General features: G+C 32.7%; 2 protein-coding genes across 2 annotated transcripts in view; one reads left to right on the forward strand and one right to left on the reverse strand.

The window, feature by feature from the left end:
* The window catches only part of T48 (FU domain-containing protein T48), a 225,070-nt gene extending 214,548 nt beyond the window's left edge, over positions 1-10,522 (reverse strand). The window contains exon 1 of the mRNA XM_075292022.1: positions 10,017-10,522. The gene's annotated coding sequence lies outside the window, so the exon portion shown is untranslated. The remainder of the gene's footprint in view (positions 1-10,016) is intronic.
* Positions 10,523-23,088: 12,566 nt separating this feature from the next.
* Positions 23,089-25,257, forward strand: PGS1 (Phosphatidylglycerophosphate synthase 1). The gene is made up of 2 exons (XM_075292035.1): positions 23,089-24,521; positions 24,584-25,257. The coding sequence occupies exons 1-2, from the start codon at positions 23,448-23,450 to the stop codon at positions 25,001-25,003; spliced, it is 1,494 nt and encodes a 497-aa protein (XP_075148150.1). The 5' UTR covers positions 23,089-23,447; the 3' UTR covers positions 25,004-25,257.
* Positions 25,258-26,096: the final 839 nt, after the last annotated feature.

Below are 26,096 nucleotides of genomic sequence, written 5' to 3' on the forward strand. Positions count from 1 at the left end.
ACATTTTTATTTGTTTGAACGATGTGATTTTCGTAGAAATTAGGAATAATGCATCCCATATATTAGTTAACATTTTCCTATATTTATATACCACTATACTACAGAATGAAAAAATTTAACTAATTTGAATTCATATATGGAATGATTTTATTGAAATTTTTTCATTCATTTCGACAAATCTTACACATTTGTGGTAAAATTTTTACTTCATAATTAGAACTGTTTACCTTCGTTTTTAAATACAATTTTATTTATTTCTATAAGCAATTTTATCTTCAATAAAAGACATGTTTTATTAATATATTGAATATATTTATTAAGAATCAACAGCATCGAATCTCTTTGAAATATTAGTTTATTATTCCACTATTTCCAATTTCCGTGTGATATTATCAACTGTAAAACGCACTTTTCCTTCTTCTTGTACTTTTCATTTTTAATAAGTTGCTGCCTAACGATTTTGTCCTCCTTTTACAATTTCAATACCTACAAATATAAAAAATCATAAAACATTTTAGTTGCAAAAGGTTAGCGTCACTGAATATTACCTGATAATTGAAGATCCCAAAATGAAGACAAATGAAAGGGTTGTTATTCTGCTGGTGTTTTCTTTCTTTATACACTATCACGAACATTGATAGATTACTAATTTAAAGTAACAAATATTTTATATATTTTATTTGTTATTTATTATATTATTTTTTAACAATCTCTCCGTATACCAAAACAACGCGATTCCAACTAAAAAAACAACCGACGCGCAAACACATCGATTACGATGACAGGTATCGATTACAGGTAGACAATAGAAATTTAGGAAAATTTCCTATATTCTAACAAGTGTGTTTCCTTAAGTTTTGAAAGGATTGCATACTTCTTAGTACGAATGAACTAAAATATTTTTCTATGCCAAGTGTTGTTCGTATGTATGAAAAACTTTCTATTATAAAGGAAGTCGCAATTATCATTTTATAAGAAATTTTACTAATTTTGAGGAAACTTGGTTTTAGTTCGGTTTTTGTTTATTTTTACGAATGCTTTGTTATCGGTGAATAAAATTTTCTTTTTCAGTAGTAAATTCTTATACCCAGCGAAGAAAATAGTATAAGTAAAATTCCATGCCTTATTCTAGTTAATGAACTATTCCTAACTGCTTACAGTTTAGGATTTTTTTTACTGAAACGAGTAAATTTTATTATTTTTCACAAAAATATACCTTAATGGAAATAAAATGGATAAACTATATTGATGAAAATTTTTTCCTTTAGTTTCGAAGGCACTTTTTCTGGGTGTTGTCAAAATTTTATTTCTATCGAAAATTTTGTAAAAATTTATTTCTATAGAAAATGTTGCCAACAATTTATTTCTACAGAAAATTTTGTCAAAATTATTATTATTATATCTATAGTAAATTTTATTTCCATAGTAAATTTTTCCAAAATTATTTTATTTTTATAAAAAATTTTGCCAAAATTTTATTTGTTAGGAAATTTCTCCAAAATTTTATTTCTCTAGGAAATTTTGTCAAAATTTAATTTCTATAGAAAAATTTGTCAAAATTTTATTTCTATAAAAATTTTTGGCAAAATGTTATTTCTATAGAAATTTTTGTCAAAATTTTATTTCTATCGAAAATTTTGTCAAAATTTTATTTCTATAGAAATTTTTGTCAAAATTTTATTTCTATAGAAAATTTTATTTATGTAGAACATTTTTTCAAAATTTTATTTATATAGAAAATGTTTCCAAAATTTTATTTCTATAGAAAATTTTGTCAAAATTTTATTTCTATAGAAAATTTTGCCAATTTTTTTCTATAGAAAATTTTGTAAAAATTTATTTTTACAGTTTTGCCAAATGTTATTTCTATAGAAAATTTTGCCAAATTTTTATTTCTATAGATTTTTTTTTCTATAGAAAATTTTGTAAATTTTTATCTATAGAAAATTTTGTAAAAATTTATTTTTACAGAAAATTTGGTGAAACGTTATCAAATTTATATTTCTATAGAAAATTTTATCAAAATTTTATTTCTATAAAAAATTTTGTAAAAATGTCAAAATTTTATTTTACAGACAATTATGCCAATATGTTATTGCTTAGAAAATTTTGTCAAAATTTTATTTCTATAGAAATTTTTTTCCATTATTTATTATTTTATTTTTATTATTATTTTTATAAAAAATTTGGCAACATTTTATTTTTATTGAAAATTTTGCCAAAATTTAATTTTTATAGAAAATTTTATTTCTCTAAGAAATTTCTTCAAAATTTTATTTCTCTAGGAAATTTTGTCAAAATTTTATTTCTCTAGGAAATTTTGTCAAAATTTTATTTCTATAGCAAATTTTGTCAAAATTTTATTTCTATACAAAATTTTATTGCTATAGAAAATTTTGTCAAAATTTTATTTTTTATCCAATTTTTTTCTATAGAAAATTTTGCAAAAATTTTATTCTATAGAATATTTTGTCAACATTTTATTTCTATAGAAAAATGTGATAACATTTTATTTTCATCAAAAAATGTTGTAAAATTTTTTTTATAGAAAATCTTGCAAAAATTTTATTTCTCTAGGAAATTTTGTCAAAATTTAATTTCTATAGAAAATTTTGCAAAAATTTTATTCTATAGAATATTTTGTCAAAATTTTATTTCTATAGAAAAATGTGTCAACATTTTATTTTCATCAAAGAATGTTGTCAATTTTTTTTTTATAGAAAATCTTGCAAAAAAAATTTTTATAGAAAATTTTGTCAAAATTTTATTTCTATAGAAAAATTTCCCAAAATTTTACATCAGTAGAAATTTTTGTCAACATTTTATTTATATAGAAAATTTTATCAAAATTTTATTTTTCTAGGAAATTTTGTCAAAATTTAATTTCTATAGAAAATTTTGTCCAAATTTTATTTCTATAGAAAATTTTGCAAAAATTTTATTCTATAGAATATTTGGTCAACATTTTATTTCTATAGAAAAATGGGTCAACATTTTATTTTCATCAAAAAATGTTGTCAAATATTATTTTTTATAGAAAATCTTGCAAACATTTTTTATGGAAAATTTTGTCAAAATTTTATTTCTATAGAAAATTTTCCCAAAATTTTATATCTATAGAAATATAGAAAAGTAGACATGTCGTAATTCCACCGCTAGAACAACACATGACAGTCAATTCTGATTGGTACACAACCATTTGTTTGTCAGTTGTCTTCTAAGAAATCAGGAAAACCAACCGCCTAAGACGGGCGGTTCTCACTGCATTTTAGAGTACTCGAAACATCGATTTGACGGGTCATCTACCGTATACCCCTGACTTGGCACCGAATGAAGGTGAACGTTTTTCGCCACTTGAAGAAGTGGTTGATGCCTCCAGTGCTTCGACAATTGGTTCAAAGGCATGTATAATTGTATGGAACTTAATGGGGAATATTTTGAAAAACTATAAAGCTATTATCGGTTAATAGTATTTTTTTTCGTATTGTAATCATGAAATATAAAGTGCAACCTTCGTATTAAGAAAAAGCTATAGTAAAATTTCGTTAATAAAATTTGATTTAAAGAAATATCAGTGGTTAAAAATAGTGAGTCTACCTAATTTAAATTTCGCGCGAAAATCAATTCGCCGTAATTTTTTTCTACGTTAGTATGATTGTCAGTGACATCTCTGCCTAATATCATTTTAAAGTAATCGAAAAAAGATATTCCTTCCTTGCGTCTATTATTGTAGGATTCATTTTCATATATTTTAATTTTCTTGATTTTTGTTTTTTTCTACTCAAAATTCATAATGTATGTATTTATAATTAACATATAATTCTGCCTCTCTTGGCCAGTTATATTACTACTATAAAAATAGTATAACTGCCATCAAATGATTTAAATGGTATAATTTTTTTAGGACAATCCAACACAATCATATGACTCTTAAAAAATTCGACACGTTTTTAAGTAAAACAAAATGAATGAAATACAGATTGGACCGGAGAAAATACAAACAAACCAAAAATTAATTTAAATTAGCAATAAGTAGTCAAAAAGGTAGCGCGACTAAGAGATACGGAAAAATATGGCACAAGACCAATGCGAACATCAATCATTTTGAGCGGATCATCATTTGTCTTCATTTCAAGTCATTTCACTAAAATGTTGCGATGACGATGGATATGTAAAAAAATGCAGTTTTGTCTGCAATATTTAGCGTGTTGGGATTACAAAATATGGGAGGGCGATTAATATGCAAATTTTATTTAAGACATAAGAAAATTAAAGTTGGAAAAAAATAAAACGACTCGATTTTTCATTATCTTCGAAATGAAGTTTGGTTGAATTACAAAATTGATTCAGCTACGGAAATGATGCATGTTCCCTGCCCAAAAATAAAATGACTTACTATTTAGATAAAATTTAGACATTATCTACGAGTGTTTTCAACAGGATGGTGAGGCCCATAACTATCCCCAATTTAAAAAAATGCCTGGGGATGCTATGATTCTAAATTCTTTTCATTAATTCTCAACTCATAATTCGTATTCCGCTGCTGAAATAATTATTTTTAATTGAAATAGTAAGTTAGCTTTTTTGCCAAGAGACTGACATTCGCTTTTCAGCTGAAAAAAATTACCTATTAATTACCGATTTTATTATTGTAATCTGACATATCTAGCACCAGGATTACACAGAAAAAATATCATTAACTAATCAATTAAAACATTAACTTATACAATTGAAGTTTTGAACAAATTAAAAAATAAAATCAATTAAAAAATATTGATTTTACGTTTTTATTAAAATATTAATTATATTAATTATTATTGGGATAATTGGTATAATATAATTATGGCAATAAAATAAAAAAAAATATATATATTAAAAATATAATTGAGCATTTCGTTGAGAAAAACATTAGTTTTTGTAAAGATTGGACTATTCATTGGTGCATTTAATTTTGACTCAAATCCAACTATAATTATGAAAGGAAAATTCATTCGAAATACAAGAGAAATATTTCGTTTACAGATAAAATAATTATAAATAAATAACAATACAATAAATTGATTGTAGTTAAAAAACTAGATATTTATAAAAATCTATATTTTTTACCAAAATCGATTAAATTTTTAATTGAACCAATTTAAAAAAAATAGATGAAAGTGGCGAAGAAATAAATTAATATTTTAATCAATTATAATTTTGATCTCTTATTAATTATGTAAATGGTACTTCGTGATTGAAACAATTTTATTTTAAAAATTAATTCGATTAATTAATTTCGTTATATTTGTATAGATATAATTTTCAATCTATTAGCGAACAAATGCCTTACAAATTAAACTTTTCTAATCTCAAATCAATCTTTTGTAATTTTTAATAAAATTATGACACAGCTTTTTATTTATACTTTTCATAGATGGTTGGAGTATAAGTAATTTGTACATACACAGAAAAAATATCACGAAATTTTTTCCAATTAAATTAATTTTTTATTGAATTAAAAAAAAAATATTCAATTAAAAATTTAAATGGTTCAAAAATTTTTTAATTGAAACAAAAATCAATCACAATAATTAATTGCATCAATTAATTATTTAATTGGAACAATAAAGTTTTTAATTGACTTTGGTGATTGGTACTATTATTTCTGTGATTAAAGACATTTCAATTAAAAATTATTTGGATCAATTAATTTCGTGATTGAAGACAAAAAATATTTTTTCTGTGTATGGAAGGATACAAATGACATGGCTAAAAATGTTCTACCTTAAGACTGATTTAACATACACTGAAAAAAAAATCCGTAGTAAAACTAACGATAAATTTAACATATTTTTTATTGCAAAAAAAATATTTGTTTGTAGTTAAATATTATTATTTTTTGTGAAATTTTCCACATCCCAATGAAATGTTCCTGCTTCAAGTATGTCTCAAATATTTTATGAACTAAACGTGGATATATAGTTTAATGATCGTACACATAAGTTCAATGTGAATTAAAAAAAATAAAAATAAAGTCTCTTTATAAAAATAGAATATGATACACCGAGACGATTTGCATTAAACGCAACGCTGACATCAGCTGTTTAAAAACAATCACAGGAAACAAGTGAACATTTGTATTTATGCTCAATTAGTAATAAATATTTACTGCTGTGATTATTTATTATTATTTCACCACTTTTAATTTCATGTTATTCAATAAATTAATCGCAATAAATTGCTATTGTGAATCGAAGATACGTCACTTTATCAAAATGCAATCTGGCAACACCGACGCGATTTGGACTGATGAGATGTTCTGGATAGAACACCTGTGCAACTAGGGCATCTTTGCGCCCTATCCACCGCTGAAATACTTTTTGGGGTTCGGTCGAAGCAGGAATCGAACCCACGACCTTGTGTATGCGGGCATGCTACCCATTGCACCGACAGTAGTCGGGATAAAGCCTTAATTGTGCACAGGCTTGCAAATTCCTAAATTCTTTCTCCCAAGATGGCAGCGAAATTTTTTATATAAAACATTGTTTTTTTTTTTTGCAAATGATTTTTGAAAGTCGAAATATTTTTCCAAATATGCAATTGCCGTTTTTAAGTCTGTAGCTTCGGTTTCATAACCGATTCTTTCTTTTAATGGAACATTTTACATTATAAGCCTACCAGCCTGCCAGCATTTCAAAGTTCCATTTCATCCTCATCGCTACCACCGACCAGGGATGAAAATACAATTTTTAATAAAGTACAAAAAAGGTATTTTTTTGAGCGAAAAAGTACTTTTCACTAAATTTCAACAAAAATTTCCTTGGAAGATAATTGTCAAGAGCTCCTTTAGACTGAATTTTAATGAAAATAAATTTTCTACAAAAATAAAATTTTGACAAAATTTTCTATAGAAATAAAATTTTGACAAAATTTTCTATAGAAATAAAATTTTGACAAAATTTTCTATAGAAATAAAATGTTGACAAAATTTTCTGTAGACATAAAATTTTGACAAAATTTTCTATAGAAATAAAATTTTGACAAAATTTTCTATAGAAATAAAATTTTGACAAAAATTTTCTCTAAAAATAAAATTTTGACAAAACTTACTATAAAAATCAAATTTTGATAAACATTTTTATAGAAATAAAATGTTGAGAATAAATAAAACAAAATTTTGACAAAACTTTCCAAAAGAAAAAAAATTGACAACATTTTTTAAAGAAATAAAATTTTGACAAAACTTTCTGAAGAAATAAATTTTTGCAAAATAATATTTTTTTGGTAAGATTTTCTCCAAATGTTAGATTATTTTTGTTTCACGTCTCGACCGTGACCGTGACTGTATTTTAATACGCGATCGATAACTAATATAGAATCGCTTGCTTTTTTCGACTAAAACATTCCTGAAATTCAATAAAATCGTGTTTTTGACTATGGCTTTTACAAAATCGGGATCTTTTTTCCACATGAACTTGTCTGTTTTGCCAAATTTGTAAAAGACTATCAGCAAATAAGTTTGTTAAAGACTTTCTCAAATATTAAAATATTTTGTCAATAATTATTGTACCATAAATCTGATATCGGCTCAAAAATGTCTACACAAAAAGTACTAAATCATTCGCAGGGATACTGCGGTACTGACCATGGTGAAAAAGTATTGAAAAAAGTACTATAGTACTGCATTTTCCATCCCTGCCAGCGACTCGTAAGTGACACTGCAATAATCGCCAACTGTGATAGTATTTTGCCATCACTATTCGCATGAAACTATTTTGCCATCACTATTGTTACAAGAGCCATTTTATATTTTGTGAAACACCAAGCACAACTAGCTTCGTATAATTTATTTAAATAAAAACGATAATGAAGTGATGAAAACATAGTTATTTCGCTTAAAATTGTGAAAAGTTGTATTGGTGAACAATTTTTTACTTTCCAAATGGAATAAAGTGATAATTTTTTTCCTCCATTGGGAATAAAAGCACTGGCTGATAGACGCTACAACATGAAACAACATGGCGTCCTTCCAAATGTATCTAGAAGGGCACCTAATAATTGCACTCATGCGATACTTTTTTGTAGTAACTTGGAGTGGTACAACTTCTCAATAGTGACGCTTTTCCGAGGAGTTTTGGATATCGTATACGACTGTTTTCGACGTAGTGGGTATTCTCAGAAGCGCCCCCAAATTCAAAAAATGTTAGCAGGGTAGTACTAAGATCACGTTTTCGCACGAAAAACTGTTATACTCCATATAAAAAACGTTAGCGCAGAATAAATGCGAAATCTTTGTTTTAAGTATATTCAGACACATATTTATACAACCCTGGATTTTTCGCACGAAAAAATAGGCAGGCATATTATTTCGCATAAATAAGTTAACATCCCTGAGTTTGAGACCCTATTTACAGAGATAGATGAAGATATTCGTTTTTCGCAGAAACGAACTTAGTACTAAGCAATAGACATAACTATGCTTATTTCCCAAGGTACTAAAGGATATATTTCTACAATGATATTTGTACCATTTTCTATAGCCAATATCAGTTTCTTAATATTCTTCAGAATATTTTTTTAAGAAATAATTTTTAACAGCTGGCCAACATAAAATTAGTATTTCGATTGCAAGTAATTGAAATTCCGGGATTTTTGACAAATTTTGTGAAAGATTCGGGACACTTCCTGGAGACGAAATTCCGGGACAATCCAGGCGAATCCCGGCCATCTGGCAAGCCTAAGTGCAACGATGCTCTGGATAGCTCATGCAAATGTTGCATACAGTACTAAAAGAAAACAGGTCAAATATTAGACATCAATTAGAGATAGTGATTTAAATGTAACTAAACGTCCTAATAAATTAATGAATAACATTTAGGTTTATAATTAAGAACACGTGAATTCCTAAAACAAAACTTGGATAAGAAGTAATTTTAGCAGTGTTTTGAGTGTAAGAAAGTAACACATAAGTTTATAACGAAATTTTATGTAAAATGAAATATTTTTGCTTTTAGCGATATATCAAATTATTCGATAATAATTTTGTGGGCTAATTATAAATTGATGTTAGATATAATTCGTTTAGAGATTCATTTGATTTTAAATAAGATTCAATTAAAATGAAAAAGGTTTCATTGAAGTGAAAATGCTATATATTTCTTTGAGTGTATAGCAATATCACAAGACAAGTGTCGCTCACAGCATTCAATCAAGGAGAAATTCATCCGCAATCTGAAATTGTGTTACCATATTTATTATTACAATCGATCACATCATTCAAGACAGTAAACAAAGATAAATTTAATTAAACCAAAGATGGTAAAATTTTAATATTATCGAGATTGGAAAGCATATGTAAATATTTATAGATCTGCAATGACCGTTTTTTGTGTTATTATATACAAACAAGGATGCGATAGAGTAGAAAAACAGTTCATAAAAATCGCTAAAACTTTTATGATCTCTCTGCTAATTAATATGGTCAACAACAACAACAACAACAGCAGCAAGAATAGCAACAACAACAAAAGTACTAGCCAAGGCAAATATTTATTGTCGTTAAACGTTCGGATAAACGATGTTATAAGACTCATATGCTTGCTTAACGGTATTTTTTGGAGAGAAGATGAAGATAAACAAACACATTTTTGGCACATGTTGTTGTTATTGTTGCTTCTTCTTATTCATAAACCTCCCGGATAATCATCAATAACAAACACAATGATGAACGATGATGGTCAATTGAAATTGCGACGAATATGAACAACGAAATAACAATACCTTTGTGAATGGAAGAGAGAACAAAGAAGCTACAAAAAAAATAACTGAATTAGAAACTAGTTATCCAGTTACCCTATAACAAAGAAGAATACAGCATCAAAACTCAATAGTAGGTATATATTCAGTTATTATGGGGCTTGAGGGGAGGGCGACATTTATGGAATTTACGATGTTTATAAAACCCTGCTTAAATCTCAAATAGAGAAAAACACACAATCAAGAGTTTCCCCGTCTCTCTATCTGAATTTGTTGCCTACCTTTCCACTTCTTGATGGTGTTAAAATCCAACTGTGGTAATCGATAATCCAATTCAATAAGTAATCCAACAATAATCCAGTGGGCCTGCTTGAAGTTGATTGATGTTCTAATTTATGTGAACATTAACAAAATTATCTTCTTTCACTTGCCACTTATATTGGATATTGCTCCAATAATCACCATTATTTTGAGACTTCACTTATTTCTTTTTTTTTCGTACAAAATCTTTGTTTAAAAATGATTTTTTATATTATTCAAAAGCCTTTATTCAATTTTTCATAAATAGTAAATCAATAGCTCTTTTGGTTTTCTTTCCAAAATTTACGAATATTCAGCTATCGAGTACAAACTATTTTTATTATTATATTAGTAATTCGTAACTAACAATTCAATAATATGATCGTTAACTATTAATTCATTACTTTAACGTATTTCATTCGTTTCGTTAATGAAAAACAGAATTCCACCCGTCAATAACCGAACCGTTTTACACGAAAGCAATTGAAGACTACTTCGAAAAAAACCACTCCATCAATCGAACACCCAACTGAATTGTACAATTATTTCTTTTGTTTTGTTCATTCGTTTCGTTCAAGTGTTTGAGCTTGAAGCGAACCATTCGTATGGTTATCTTCAAACCAGACCGGTTAGTGTTGTTGTTTTTGCGTTCCGATTCCATCGTTCACTGATTGAATCAAAGATAATAAAAGAAGAAGATGGGAGATTGGCTACTGAGCACATCAAACCATTTACCACATTAGTTTAATACTCGAACCAAACGCGTATACGACAAGTATTGACATAGCATTAAAATGCAAATAAAAAGAAATTAAGAGCACGAAATAAATTTCCATAAAGGGGAAAATGTAATTTTTTTTGTTGTTGCCTAAAATTTAACATTGTTTCATTAAGAAAATTACATTTTTCATTTAAAAAATAAAAACGAAAAAAAAACTAAAAGATTACAAACATGTATTAAACTAATCTGGTAAATGCAACATTTGGTATGACGCAAGCCAATCTCCCATCTTCCTCTTTTAAAGGGTGATTCTTTTGAGGTTAGGATTTTCATGCATTAGTATTTGACAGATCACGTGGGATTTCAGACATGGTGTCAAAGAGAAAGATGCTCAGTATGCTTTGACATTTCATCATGAATAGACTTACTAACGAGCAACGCTTGCAAATCATTGAATTTTATTACCAAAATCAGTGTTCGGTTCATTTCATCATTGAATTTTATTACCAAAATCAGTGTTCGGTTCATTTCTGGTTGAATGGCTACGTAAATAAGCAAAATTGCCGCATTTGGAGTGAAGAGCAACCAGAAGCCGTTCAAGAACTGCCCATGCATCCCGAAAAATGCACTGTTTGGTGTGGTTTGTACGCTGGTGGAATCATTGGACCGTATTTTTTCAAAGATGCTGTTGGACGCAACGTTACGGTGAATGGCGATCGCTATCGTTCGATGCTAACAAACTTTTTGTTGCCAAAAATGGAAGAACTGAACTTGGTTGACATGTGGTTTCAACAAGATGGCGCTACATGCCACACAGCTCGCGATTCTATGGCCATTTTGAGGGAAAACTTCGGAGAACAATTCATCTCAAGAAATGGACCGGTAAGTTGGCCACCAAGATCATGCGATTTGACGCCTTTAGACTATTTTTTGTGGGGCTACGTCAAGTCTAAAGTCTACAGAAATAAGCCAGCAACTATTCCAGCTTTGGAAGACAACATTTCCGAAGAAATTCGGGCTATTCCGGCCGAAATGCTCGAAAAAGTTGCCCAAAATTGGACTTTCCGAATGGACCACCTAAGACGCAGCCGCGGTCAACATTTAAATGAAATTATCTTCAAAAAGTAAATGTCATGGACCAATCTAACGTTTCAAATAAAGAACCGATGAGATTGTGCAAATTTTATGCGTTTTTTTTTTTTTTAAAGCTATCAAGCTCTTAACAAATCACCCTTTATTTTTCAAACGTTTGTGTTTATTGGGATCAGGCTGTATTATTTATAAGTCTGGCAACTCAACAGTAGAATTTCACACGTTAGCAACGATTTCTTATATTAAACAACTTTTCAAACTAAATTTCATTTTAACGTTTCAAACCTATTGGAAAATTTGTTGAAAGCAAGCAATTTGCAAGGCTATTTGAATGAATGTTGAAGATGGGATTCACTATCAAATTGATACGAAAAATGCTCAGCCTTGTGTTTGTTGGGTATATATTGAATGAAAAGTCGCCCGCCGATAATCGCCGTCATTATGTTCAGGCGTCAGTGATGACATGACCTCATGTACCATCACTATCAAAACAAAGAAAAATAAAATACATACAATGCCGGCCGCCTTCTGTTTGTCAGCAAAAAAAAATCAACCAGGCCAGCCTACTGGAGGTCCGACATTAAGGAGACTACCAATGGAAATCAGGAATCACAGAAGAACTACCCTATTTGTTCTCGCGGAGAGAAGAAATTGCAAAAATCAAATCACGGAGAAAATCATAAAGTACGAAAGCCAAGGAAGAATTCAAGCCAAAGGAAAATCACTGGAGGCCAAGAACTTTTGGCACTGTCACATTCTACAATTTACTATAGACCACCGGCATTAGGAGTGCAGGCCACTAGTGATGCATCAACGTCTGATAGTGATGAAGATATTTTCGATTATGTGAATCGTTTGGTGATCTTTATGAATCTTTTGGTGGAAGACGTGGAAATGTTTGAGATATTGGAACTATGTCAATTTTTTCTAAATTAAGCATTTGTCATGCTTGTTTCCATTTGTTAAATATTCCACATAATTTTTGTTTTTATATTTTTTGTATGCTATTTTATGAAATTCAAATACTAAAATGTTACTAAGGACCTTAACAAATAATACGTGCAATATAATTTACAGAGTGTAGTATAAAAACAAGTAAGTAAAGTCTAAAGTCGGACGGCGCCGACTATATTATACCATTCACCACTATGTGTACCAACATTTGTGTTACAATCTCAACTACTTCAAATTTGCTGGAAGCTATGTAAAAGTTTGCATTTCCAGATACAAATACTTATAATGGAGTTAATGTTTGTAGAAAAACACAATAATTAAAATTTAAATCGGCTAACGCCATGGGATGAAACACAATGTTAGTAAAAAATATGGAAAATATGAAGCGGGAGAAATTTTAATGCAATTGTACAAAAAGAGCATTTATGATTTATCAGGTGATACATATGTGTTCCAAATCATCACAGAGTTTTGTGTAAAGTGTGGGAATGTTGGCCATATTTGTATAAAAAGAAATATATGGAGGTTTTATCTAAATCTGAACCAATTCAGATCAAACTTAACACACTTAAATATCATATTAAACTTAAACATACATAACACAGTTTAAGGTTGGTATTAACTTCGAGTTTAGCCGCTAAAATCGTAATTTTTTCATGATAACTTTTCTTTAATAATCCATTTTAAGAAATACAAACTTTGTAAAGACTTGCTTTGTGCTTTTCCCCATCAAGTTATAATAAAATCTGCAACAAATATGTATGATCTTATGCCCTTTTTCATTGATTTAGTTTTCACTTTAGTGAAAAACTCGAACTTAATACCCACCTTTACCACAAAAACTGCTAAAACAGCAATATTTAAAATCAGAAAAGACGTAACTTGCAGTTCCTTGCGCTTGCTTGTTACGGCTTTTTTGATTTCTTTTGATGCTTTACTTACCTAGGAGCAATGTTGGCATGGCTCCTTTCCGAAGCTTTCGAAGGCCCACGCAATCAGCCTCAAAGTGACGACTGCATACGCGGCCACTTGCAGGAAGCTTCTCCAGGTCCAGTTTTAAATTGTAGCACCATTTTATCCGTGCTTCTATGTCCGATGGGAAAAGGAAAAAGAGGTGCTCACCACCACCTTTAACCTTTTCCCCCTTACAAAGAATGCACTTCATTTTCACTTACAGACACTTAAAAAAAAACACTAAAACTAAACACTAAAACTAAACACTAAAACTGAACTTAAAATTAATGATTTTTTATAATTATTAAATTTAAAAAATCTATTAAAACTATAAAAACTAAGAACTAACTAAATAACTAAAAACCTACCACTTCTCTTCACTACACTAATACTTTTAAAAAAAAATTTACCGCGCAAATTCGATAAAGTCATCTTTACACCCGCGAACATGTTGGTGGTAACCAACAAATCCGACGAACAACGTATATTTGCAAATACTCGCGAGATTTTTATAACAATCTGATCCAATATTATGCACTCAGAGAAAATATTGGCAGATTTTTATAACAATCTGATCCAATATTATGCACTCAGAGAAAATATTGGCAGATTTTTTCGATTATCTGATCCAATATTCTACACTCAGAGAAAATATTGGCAGATTTTTTCGAGTATCTTAAACTGTGAAGGATTTACAAAAGTTTCAGAAAATACACATAGGAAAAACGTATGTTAAAAAACAGCAGTACATGTCTGCTAATACATATATTTCAGAGAATGAAACCGCCGATTTCACTTTTAGGCAGTCAACGCCGCCTCCGAATATGTCGACTCAAATTTAGTCGCCAATTAATCGAAAATATCCATTTAAATCAGACAAAATTACTACTAATTGTCGAATTTTTCCAAAATTTTGAACCTTACACCCACAATCAATCAATTTCACGCTGCTATAATAACTTTGCAAAAAATCGAAAATCGAACTTTAAAGCTTCTAAATATGCCTCAATATTCATAACGTTGAGTTCGAATACTTGTTCATTAAGTATAATATCAATTTTTGCAAAATAACATGCCTACCCATTTTTCCCACCAAAAAATAACAAAATGCATCAAAACAATTTATATAAAAAATTTGAACCTTATTTAATAAAATTTTTAAAAAAATACATCCAAACATATTACATCAAAAATTTAAACTTTATTTGTTAACACACCTATTATTCAAAAGTCAGCCAAGAATCAACAGCTGACTTACGTTCCACACCACAGAGAATTCTCTTCTCTCAACTGGTTACGAATGGGAAAAATAAAAGAAAATAGGAAACAACCTGCAATGTTTGTTTGCAACCAAATTGTATTAAACTAATCTGGTAAATGCAACATTTGGTTCGACGCAAGCCAATCTCCCATCTTCTGTAATTCAAAATCTTTGGTAGATCCTTCTAGCATATCTGGCGTTGCCAGAATATTGTAGTGCTACCAGAATGTTCTCGTATTGCCACACCGTGATATATAAAAGCGCTCGCATGCTGCTAACGAGTCAGTCTTAATTAAAGCGTCAAACGAATAACTTCAGTGTGAACGAATTGTAAAGTGTGAAGTCATAGTAAATAAATTGTAGATTGCCGTTATTTAAAAGAACTGTGTTTTAATTGTCGGGTAATTAAAAACGCCTAAATATAAAAACGTAACAATTGGTGTCGGAAGTGAAATAACGGAAAAAAATCTACAATGAAGTTTAATGAGCTTCGAGTGGAAGACTTAAAAAAGGAATTGAGCAAACTGGAGCTGCCGACAACAGGCAATAAGGCCCAGCTTCAAAAGCGTCTACTGGAAGAGTTTGAACGGCGTAATATGGACATTGCGACGCATGAGTTTGATTATAAGGAAGACATTGATGAATCAATACTCGTCAATACCAGCAGTGTAGAAACTCCGTCTGTGGCTTCGAGTGTTGTAGATTACACATCAATGCTCAGTGTTTTGAGTAAAATGATGGAGGAAAACTCTAGAAAAATCATGGATGAGAATTCTAGAAAAATGGAAGAAAATTCTAGAAAACTGGAAGCAAATTCTCTAAAAATGGAAGAAAATTCTAGAAAATTGCTGGAAGAAAACGCTCTAAAAATGCAAGAAAATTCTAGAAAAATGATGGAAGAAAATTCTCTTCTTTTGGTGGAGAAATTTGACGAAAATTCTAGAATTCTTAATGAAAAGTTACAACAACTTTCTGAAGGTATGGAGAAACGCGTAGACCACATTGAAAGTCAAATTGTGGAATTGGATAAGAAATTTGTGGTTCACGATGAAAAATTTCTACACCTTGAGAAAAAAATGTCAGAACTAGAAATGAAAGGTGGTCCAGTGCGCGTAATCGAGGGCCCAAAAACCAAAACTCCTGTTTTTGATGGCTCATCTTCATTTGATGTTTTCAAATTCCAATTTGAGACGGTGGCATCCAGAAACATGTGGAATGACAACGACAGAGCAATTGAACTTCTGTTGGCATTGAAGGGTAATGCTGCCGATGTAATACAAAGTATCCCAACTTCTTCCAGAAATAACTATAAGGAAGTAATAGCTGCGCTACAACGCAAGTACGGTGGAGAACATAAGCAAGACATCTTCAGAATGGAATTAAGAGGAAGAGTCCAGAAATCAAATGAGACTCTACAAGATTTTGCAACAGAAGTTGAGCGGTTGGTGCTATTGGCATACCCAGGAGAGAGTCACCCACTTGTGGACCGCATCAAAATTGAGACCTTTGTGAATGGCATTCGAGACCCAGACATAAAATGTGCAACATATGCGTCACAAAAAGCTACATTTGTGGAAACGGTAACATTTGCCCTTACACAAGAGACAGCGAGGGTACTAGCACGTCCTCAAATTCACAAAGTACGTAAGGTGGAGACCGAGAATGACGAATCAAATTCCGTGATTGATTCAGTGAAAGAAGCCGTTAAGCAGGCAATGCAAGAAATGAAGCAAGAGGCAAATAAATCCCGGATCAAATGCTATAACTGTGATAAGCCGGGACATCTAGCTCGAGAATGCAAAGCACGACGCAAACGGTCAAGGTCCACATCACCATCTCCATTAAACAATAGCCATAAGAAGGTGACCCCACAGTCAAGTGAGTCACCTTTAAACTAAATCGAGCTAGTTCAGCGGGGCAAGAGCTGGCTCCCACAGACGATGGCCCCACCATCTCCATAGCAATAGTTCAACAGAAAAATAACAATTTAACTATTGCGGGTGTTATTAATGGCGACAAGCGTACTTTGACGTTGGATACTGGTGCATCAAAGTCTATCATTAGATCTGATTTAGTAAAAGGAAAAATTACACCACTGATTGGAGTCAAGCTACGCACGGCTACAGGGGAACCCGCAACCGTATATGGAAAGGTCGCCGTAAAATTAACTATTGCTAACAAATCCGTTACTTATGATTTCATTGTGGCCGATATAGTAGACGAAGTTATAATTGGAGCGGATTTCATGATTGCTTTTGGCCTCAATCTGGAAATGAAGCGTCGTGTAATGACATGGTGCGATGCCGAAATAACGGTAAACGTGGGATACGACGAGAATACACCTGTCAGACGTTTGACAACGAGCCAGTCAGAGTCTATACCACCGAACGCCGAAGCAATTATATGGGTTTCTATGAATGGAGATTGTGAAGTCGGCCAATTGTGGGTTGTTGAACCAGCAGAAAATAAAAGCAACAACATCTTGATAGCAAATGCCCTGGTAACAACGAACGAAGAGAGACTAATACCAGTTCGTGTCTTGAACTTGTCTGACAATCATGAGCAAATTGTAAAATTTTCTGATATTGGAAAATGTACACCAGCCGAGGCAATAGTCAATTTGGAAGGCAACTCATCAAAGACACATGGAGCAGTGAGAAAACACCTAGAAGGGTATTTCGAGGCTTGGACACGTCATCTATCGCCGTCAGAGAGAAATAAAGCCAAGCAATTGTTGTGGAAAAACGCCTCTGCTTTTGCTTCTGAAAAGGGAAATCAAGGAAGAACATCTGTAGTGAAACATGAAATTAAAACCGCAGAAGAAAGGCCCATAAAACAGGCACCACGAAGTGTTCCCCTGGCAAAAAGAGACGAAGTTCAAAAGCTCATAAAGGAAATGACGGAGAGTGGAGTGATCGAGCCATCATCAAGTCCTTGGTGTTCCCCAGTTGTGCTGGTCAAAAAGAAAGATGGAAGTACCCGATTCTGCGTGGACTACAGAAAACTGAATGATGTCACCAAAAAGGACAGTTATCCGCTTCCACGCATTGATGACACGTTGGACACACTAGCCGGAACAACATGGTTTTCTACGCTTGATTTGCAGAGTGGATATTGGCAAGTAGAGATCGCCGAGAAAGACAAGGAAAAGACGGCTTTTGGCGTTAATGGCGGTCTCTGGCAATTCAATGTAATGCCGTTCGGGCTCTGCAACGCTCCGGCTACCTTCGAAAGATTGATGGAGCGGGTACTGAAGGGGTTGCACTGGAAGTCGTGCTTGATATACTTGGACGACATCATAGTGATGGGCAAAACATTTGACGAGCACCTTAAGAACTTGAAAGACGTTATCCAGCAATTGTCAGCCGCTGGTCTACGCCTTAACGCAAAGAAATGCTCCCTTTTCCAGCGGGAAGTTAAATACCTGGGTCATCATGTGACTGCAGAGGGCATATCCACCGATGAAGACAAAATTGAGATTGGCCACGACCCCAAAATCTCCACGAATTAAGAAGTTTCCTTGGGTTATGTACATATTACCGACGATTCGTCCCAAACTTCGCCAGCATCGCCGCTAGTCTCCATAAATTGACGCAAAAAGGTCAGAAGTTCCAGTGGAGCGACGAACAGGAGGATTCATTCCAACATTTAAAAGAACTTTTATGTTCAGCTCCTGTTCTAGCGTATCTTATTCCGGGCGAAAAATTTGTTTTGGATACAGATGCTAGCGCGCATGGTATTGGAGGTGTGCTATCCCAACAGATAGACGGCAAGGAGAAGGTCATCGGATATTTCAGCCGAACGTTGTCCAAGCCCGAAAAGAACTACTGTGTAACGCGACGAGAGCTGCTAGCCGTCATAGAGGGTGTAAAACATTATCATAAATATTTGTATGGACAACACTTCTTGCTCAGGACTGATCACTCAGCTCTACGATGGTTGCTACAATTCAAGAATCCGGAAGCTCAACTGGCACGTTGGATCGAGAGGCTCCAAAGCTATGATTTCAGTATCGAGCATAGAAAAGGTGGAAAACACGGTAACGCTGACGCTTTGTCACGTCGACCTTGCAGAATAGAATGCAAGCACTGCTCGAAAGCTGAACATAAGGAGGAGATTGTTGATATTCGGCTGTTACACATCGAATCTGGAGTGGACTGGCCAACAGAACAGCGCAAAGATCCCATTTTGAACAAAATTATTTCGGCAAAGGAAGAGAACAAGAAGCCCAGTAAGAAAGACATAGCAGCCGAAAGTCCACTTATGAAATCATACTGGGCTCAATGGGATAGTTTAGTTCTAGTCAATGGATCCCTGCAACGTAAATGGGAAAGCGAAGATGGCAAGAGCAGCCGAAATTTGATCATCGTTCCAGATTCCAAAATAAGAGACGTTTTGGCGGAGTTCCATAATGGTCCCAGTGGAGGTCATCTGGGAATAACCAAAACCGCCGAGAAAGTGAAGCAACGATTCTACTGGGTTGGATGCCAGAAATCAATTGCTGAATGGGTAGCCAATTGCGAGAAGTGCATGAAGGCGAAAGGTCCAACAAGGAGAAGTCGAGGTCCTATGCAAGAATATAGACCAGGAGCCCCGTTTGAAAGAATAGCAATGGACGTGGCAGGCCCTTTCCCAGTAAGTGATTCTGGAAACCGTTATGTCCTTGTGGTCATGGATTACTTCAGCAAATGGCCGGAGGTGTATGCAATTCCAAACCAAGAGGCAAAAACGATTGTGGATGTGGTCAACAAAAACTGGATATGTCGCTACGGTGTGCCGTCCGAGATTCACTCAGACCAGGGAAGAAATTTTGAATCGGCCATATTCAAAGAGATGTGTGAATCCCTTGGTATCAAGAAAACGAGGACTACGCCATTACATCCACAATCCGATGGCATGGTAGAAAGGTTTAATCGCACCCTGGAGGAACATCTTCGAAAAGTGGTGGACAACGGCCAGAGGGACTGGGACGAGCATATACCAAAGTTTTTGCTGTCCTATAGATCTGCCATTCATGATTCCACCTCTCGAACACCGGCCAATGTTCTATTCGGAACTGAGTTGAAGTTGCCTGGTGATCTGATATTCGGTGCTAAACCTAATGAGCTCGCCATGGAAGAAAACAGAAACGACATCCCAAACACTTTCGGTGAAGTTCACGAATCAGTGCGCAACAAAATAAAAATGGTCAGCAACAGAATGAAGGCGAGATACGATCGTGCTGTAAATACTGAAGGCTTCCAAGAAGCAGAATTGGTTCTGCTATTTAACCCGCAACGAAAGAAAGGATTGTGTCCTAAACTGCAAACACAGTGGGAAGGCCCATACAAAGTCATCAAGAAGATCAATGATGTTGTATACCGGATTCAGAAGGACGACAGCCCTAGATCAAAGATGAAAGTTGTACATCTGGAACGATTGGATCCTTACGGAACAGGTTCTGTGCCTGTTCGGGACGAACAGGCTTAAGCGGGAGGCAGTGTTACGAATTTGATAATTATAGATATAAGTTTATTTAAATTGGTTTCCGTTAATTTAAAATTTCAAATTGTAACGATAAAATTTTGCTATCACTTGTTGGAATCATCTATTCATTTTCTAGTATTTTCCTGAATTTCTTTTATGTTCTTTTGTTTGCTTACCGAAATGTTAGTTCTTACTCTCTCATAGAATAGCAACCCCTTTGCTTTGTTATTCTGCATTCTCATTTCATCTCATTGTCTATTGTCATTATTGTTGTTGTTGTAGTAATGCGAGCATATATCTATGTGAGTGTGTATGTGTTTGGCAGCCACCAGGTAAACAACTTAATGGTCGTAGATCCTTCTAGCATATCTGGCGTTGCCAGAATATTGTAGTGCTACCAGAATGTTCTCGTATTGCCACACCGTGATATATAAAAGCGCTCGCATGCTGCTAACGAGTCAGTCTTAATTAAAGCGTCAAACGAATAACTTCAGTGTGAACGAATTGTAAAGTGTGAAGTCATAGTAAATAAATTGTAGATTGCCGTTATTTAAAAGAACTGTGTTTTAATTGTCGGGTAATTAAAAACGCCTAAATATAAAAACGTAACAATACATAAAAATAGTAAGCTACGATGAGCCCGTCCTAAAAGATAAACAAAACTACTACTAATGTTGTCGTTAGAATTGTTGTTGTGTCCTTGAAACCAGTTTCAAATAGTTATCACAGCAGTTGTTGTAGGCTAGAAACAAGACATTGTGTGATCGTTCACCAATCAGGTGAATTCAACAATGCCTCTAAAAATAGATTTCAATCTGTTGTTGCAGTAATGTAATAACAAATTGAAATCGAAAAAATAAGATTAAGGGATTATAGGGACTATATGAGAAGATGATGCACAGTGGTGGTGAAAAAATGATTCAACTTGGAAGAAATGATTCTCGTATGTAATTTCTATAAGAAATTAGCATATAAAGCATACATACTATGTTCAGTTTTCAAGCTGAAAACCAGTTTGTGTTTGATTGGTCACTTTTTTTAATTAATTAATTTAGAAATATAGCATTATTTGCAATCAATTCCTTGGATCTTTTCCATCCATTATTTGGCAAGACTTGATAAAAATATAATCGTTTTCATAAATATAATTGTACTTTCAATTTTGTGTTTTGGTGAAAAAACCGAACATAGCACTCACCTTAAAGGTGAGTATTAAGTTCGAGTTTAGCAGTCAATTTTTCACGATTACTTTTCTTTAATAATACTTTTTAAGGAATACAAACTTTGTGAAAACTTGCTTTGGGCTATTCCCTATAAAGTTATAATAAAATCTGCAACAAATATGTATAATTGTATGCCTTTTTTTACTGATTTAGTTTTCACTTTAGTGAAAAAACTCGAACTTAATACCCACCTTAAGGCCGGTATGCACCTCTAGCGAAAAATTTCATTCCCATAAGAAATGCATTGCTATTTATGCTAACGAAATTTTCGGTAGCGTTCAATTTCGTAAGCTGGTACGCACCTCTAATGAAAATAACAGGGTTGTCAAAAGCATATTTTGGCAGCAAACATTTAATTTATTACAATCATTGTGTGCGTAAAAGTTGTAAAAGGTCTGTAAATAATAAACAATTTATTTGAGGAATATTTGGAACATATATTAACAATTTTTAAAAGCGATTAGCTGGTTTAAAATTTGTGTACACAGCCCTGTTTTTTTTTTTGTTGTAGACTTAAATAAATTTTTGCTACCGAAAATTTCGCTAGAGGTGCATACCGGCCTTTAAGACCCAAATTGAATCATCTCACCCAGCCAGATCTTACTAGAGACTATGGAAATGTGGATTAGCCAACACAGAAACATATGTATAGTCAGGCTTGTAAGATGGGTATCTGGCATTTTCTTTTCAATAGCATAATAATACCAATTCCTTAATCCTCATGTCCAATTAGCTCGCATTTAAAATTGTAATTAATGAAAAGCGCCGAAGTTGAAAATTTTTCAAAACATCACGCGTTTTTTATCGCGTAATTAACAAAATTTATCGTGTATTTATTATAAAACTATCTTCACCAAATCATTTTTTTTTTCATTTATTTGCTGAATTTTGTAATTTAAAGCCATAAGGCCGATGCAAGATAACATAGAACTACTCAAAAAAATATATAATATAGCATATGTACTTGAAATAAGCTTTAATATGAGTACCATATTGCTTATATGAGAAAATTCATATAAGGGACCTCTTCGGATCCATGGTTATTAAGTTTTTTATATGAGTTCTAAATACAAACTCTATTATTTGCATACAAAATGGTATATAAAATTTTGTGTTTAGAATCGAACAATTTTCAAGCTGCCTACAAATTGGGCCATTTGGACATCTTGTGCTCCAAGGCATATTAATATTATTATATTAATGAGCCTTGCTTGTGCTCAAGTAGATTTAAGCCGAAACGCATATAAACGGGTTTTCGCCTATCGCTTTGGTTATGTTTACACACTAAATCGAAGTTGATCAATGTGAATCCGTCATTAGACAACGCTGCCAAACATGTTAGGAAAACTAAAAATAATCTGGCAGTCCTTTAAAGTAAGTTATAAACATATGTTTTCATAACATTTATTTATTCAGGGTAATGGTTTACCTTAACAATTATGAAATCTCCGATCGTCGTCAACAGTAGTGTAAAGCGTGTGCAAAATAAATACAAAAAGTTGTGACAGAAAATCTTTACGATTTCGAGAAATATTAGACGGGAAGTAAATAATTGAAGGTCGAGAATCGCAAACAATTCTTTTAGTTCATACAACTAGTAACAACAAGTAAAATTCATGCAAATCACAACAAAAACTTGCGAAAGTGAAAGTAATAATTCGAAGCTGAATTGCCAAAAATCTAGAGTGAAAGGTCATTGAAATTATCATTTGCTTGTTGTGGACTTTGGCTAGCTCGCATTATGCTTTTTTTGAGGCGGTTTTTCTCTGCATTCGCAGAACCTTTAAATCAACCAACAGATTTCATTGGATGTCTTCATCAAACCCCACAGATATTCTCGAGTGGAAGCGGTGTTGCTGCAGCGGCTGGATTGGAAAGTTTGTCATGGTTGTTTGACGTAGCACCTTGTTTTCCCTTGAAAGGGGATCAGATACATGTGATCAATGAGCCTAAACACTTCTATGATACGCTAATACAGAGAAGTGCAACAGCTAGGGAAAGAATTGTTCTGGCAAGTCTATACCTGGGAACGGGGCAAATGGAAACGAACTTTGTACAGACACTACGAAAGAGTTTACAACAACAGTCTTCATTGAAGGTCAATGTTCTCTTGGATTTTGCCAGAGGAACAAGGGGTGAGACCAACTCGAAGACTATGTTGTTACCCTTGGTTCAGGATTTTGGAGAACAAGTCCAGTTCAGTCTTTATCATACACCAAACCTGAGAGGCATGACGAAACGCCTAGTACCTGCACGATGGAATGAATTGCTTGGTTTGCAACACATGAAAGTCTATCTCTTCGATGATGCGGTACTAATTTCTGGGGCAAATCTTTCGAATGATTACTTTACAAATCGACAAGATCGTTATATTCTCATCGAGGACAAACCATTGGCAGATTTTTATGCTGAATTTATATCCCGTGTCCAAGAGTTTAGTTTGAGTGTGCAAAAGAATTCTGAATTAGGATTGCATAGAAATTGGCGTGGTGTTCTGCCCTATGAGGGTACCAAGGAGGATTTCATTAAGACAGCTAAGAAGAGTATAAAGGATTTTATGCAACAAGTATACCAACGACAAATGAAAGCTTGTAATGAAACTAAGGACGCAGATTCGTGGATATTTCCCTTGGTGGAAATGGGTCAAATTGGTATACACCATGACAGTGTTGTAACTAAGCGTTTATTATCGAATTGCATACAAGATTCAAAGCTAAAATTGGCTACAGGATATTTTAATTTAACACAAGAGTATATGGACACACTGACGCACAAATGTTTGGCACAATGCAGCATATTAATGGCCCATCCCAATGTAAGTACATATATTAGGCTGCAATTGGTGGTTTTATGACTGATTGTTTTTATTCCTTCCAGGCTAATGGCTTCCAAGGCGCAAAGGGGCCAGCAGGTGGTATACCAGCCGCTTACACACTTATCGCCAAAAGTTTCTATGAAAGTCTAGTACATCGTAAACAAGATCATCGTGTAAACTTCTTCGAATATGAAAAACAAGGATGGACATATCATGCCAAAGGTCTTTGGTACTACTTACCTCAATCAAAATTACCCAACCTCACCTTAATAGGATCTTCCAATTTTGGCGAACGTTCGGTAAATCGTGATTTAGAAACACAAGTGTGCCTAGTTACTGCCAATGCAAGCTTAAGTCAAAGCCTCCAACATGAAAATGAACGGTTATTCAGTCTTTCGACTACAGCAGAAAAGCAAATAACCACAAGACCAGTTCCGAGATGGGTGCAGGCAGTAGTAGGACTATTCCGAACATTTTTCTAAGTTGCAACAACGGTAGAAAGTTAAAATTTTAGTATAAGAATTAACACCGAATGCCTCAATGGAAGCTTTAATATTAAACAAATTAGATAAATATAAATGGATACGAAATACCTTTCAAATATGCCATAGCCAAAATAATATGTAATAATTTTTTTCTTTGTAATTGAATTGTTTGAGTTTATAAATGTTGTAATGTACCCTGTGTTTACTCTTCCAATTGAAATGTCCATTAAAATTCCATGAAAATATTAAAATTATTTATTTCGATTTCAATGTAGGTTTAGCAAATGTCACAGATCTCTTGGGCCTAGCTGATCTGTTAGCCAGTGTCTCTATCCACAAACGAGGCAGTATGTTTGGTAAAATTTCACTTTTTTTATTTTGAATTTCGATAATTTTTCACCAATATAGTCTTTACAAATTACAATCTTTTCGGCTTTGATTTTTTATAAGAAGAAATTTATTTTTTTTAATGTAATTTGAAGGCACAATTTATATAAATTACAATGGATTACTAAATATTATTCTCGATGTTTCACAAAATTTGCTACATTTCACCATCAAAGTAGACGATTGTTATAGTATCCCTTAGGTTAGGTTAGGTTAAAGTGGCAGCCCGATTTGATTCTGGCTCACTATGCAGTCCATTATGATACCACATTAACAAAAAGTACCTATTACATATAGGGACTTCTAGTTTTAACTGCTAAACCCACCCGATTATTTTCTTCTGTTGAAAAAAACCTGATTGTTTCGAAAACATTAGCAGACTGCTTAAGTTTACGTTTTCCAGGTCCGCCAGTAATCTAAAGCTATACGTCCATAAAATTCACTTACGTCTTACACAAATGCAGGCCACTCACACAAGAGATGTTTAATTGATTCCTTTTCCTCCGCATCATGACAGCTCATACAGTAGTAATTATACTTTACGCCAATAGTTTTTACGAACTCGGCTATCAGGCAGCGACCCGTTATAGCAGATATCTGACGTCTTGAGAACAATAACATATCTAATGTGCGTTTTAAGTTTAGATGGGACCACATTTGCTTAATGTTTAAGTTAGTAAATTAATTGAAATTAGAATTTTAT

This window comes from Haematobia irritans, chromosome 1, assembly GCF_050003625.1.
Source record: "Haematobia irritans isolate KBUSLIRL chromosome 1, ASM5000362v1, whole genome shotgun sequence".
Classification (NCBI taxonomy): Eukaryota; Metazoa; Arthropoda; class Insecta; order Diptera; family Muscidae; genus Haematobia; species Haematobia irritans.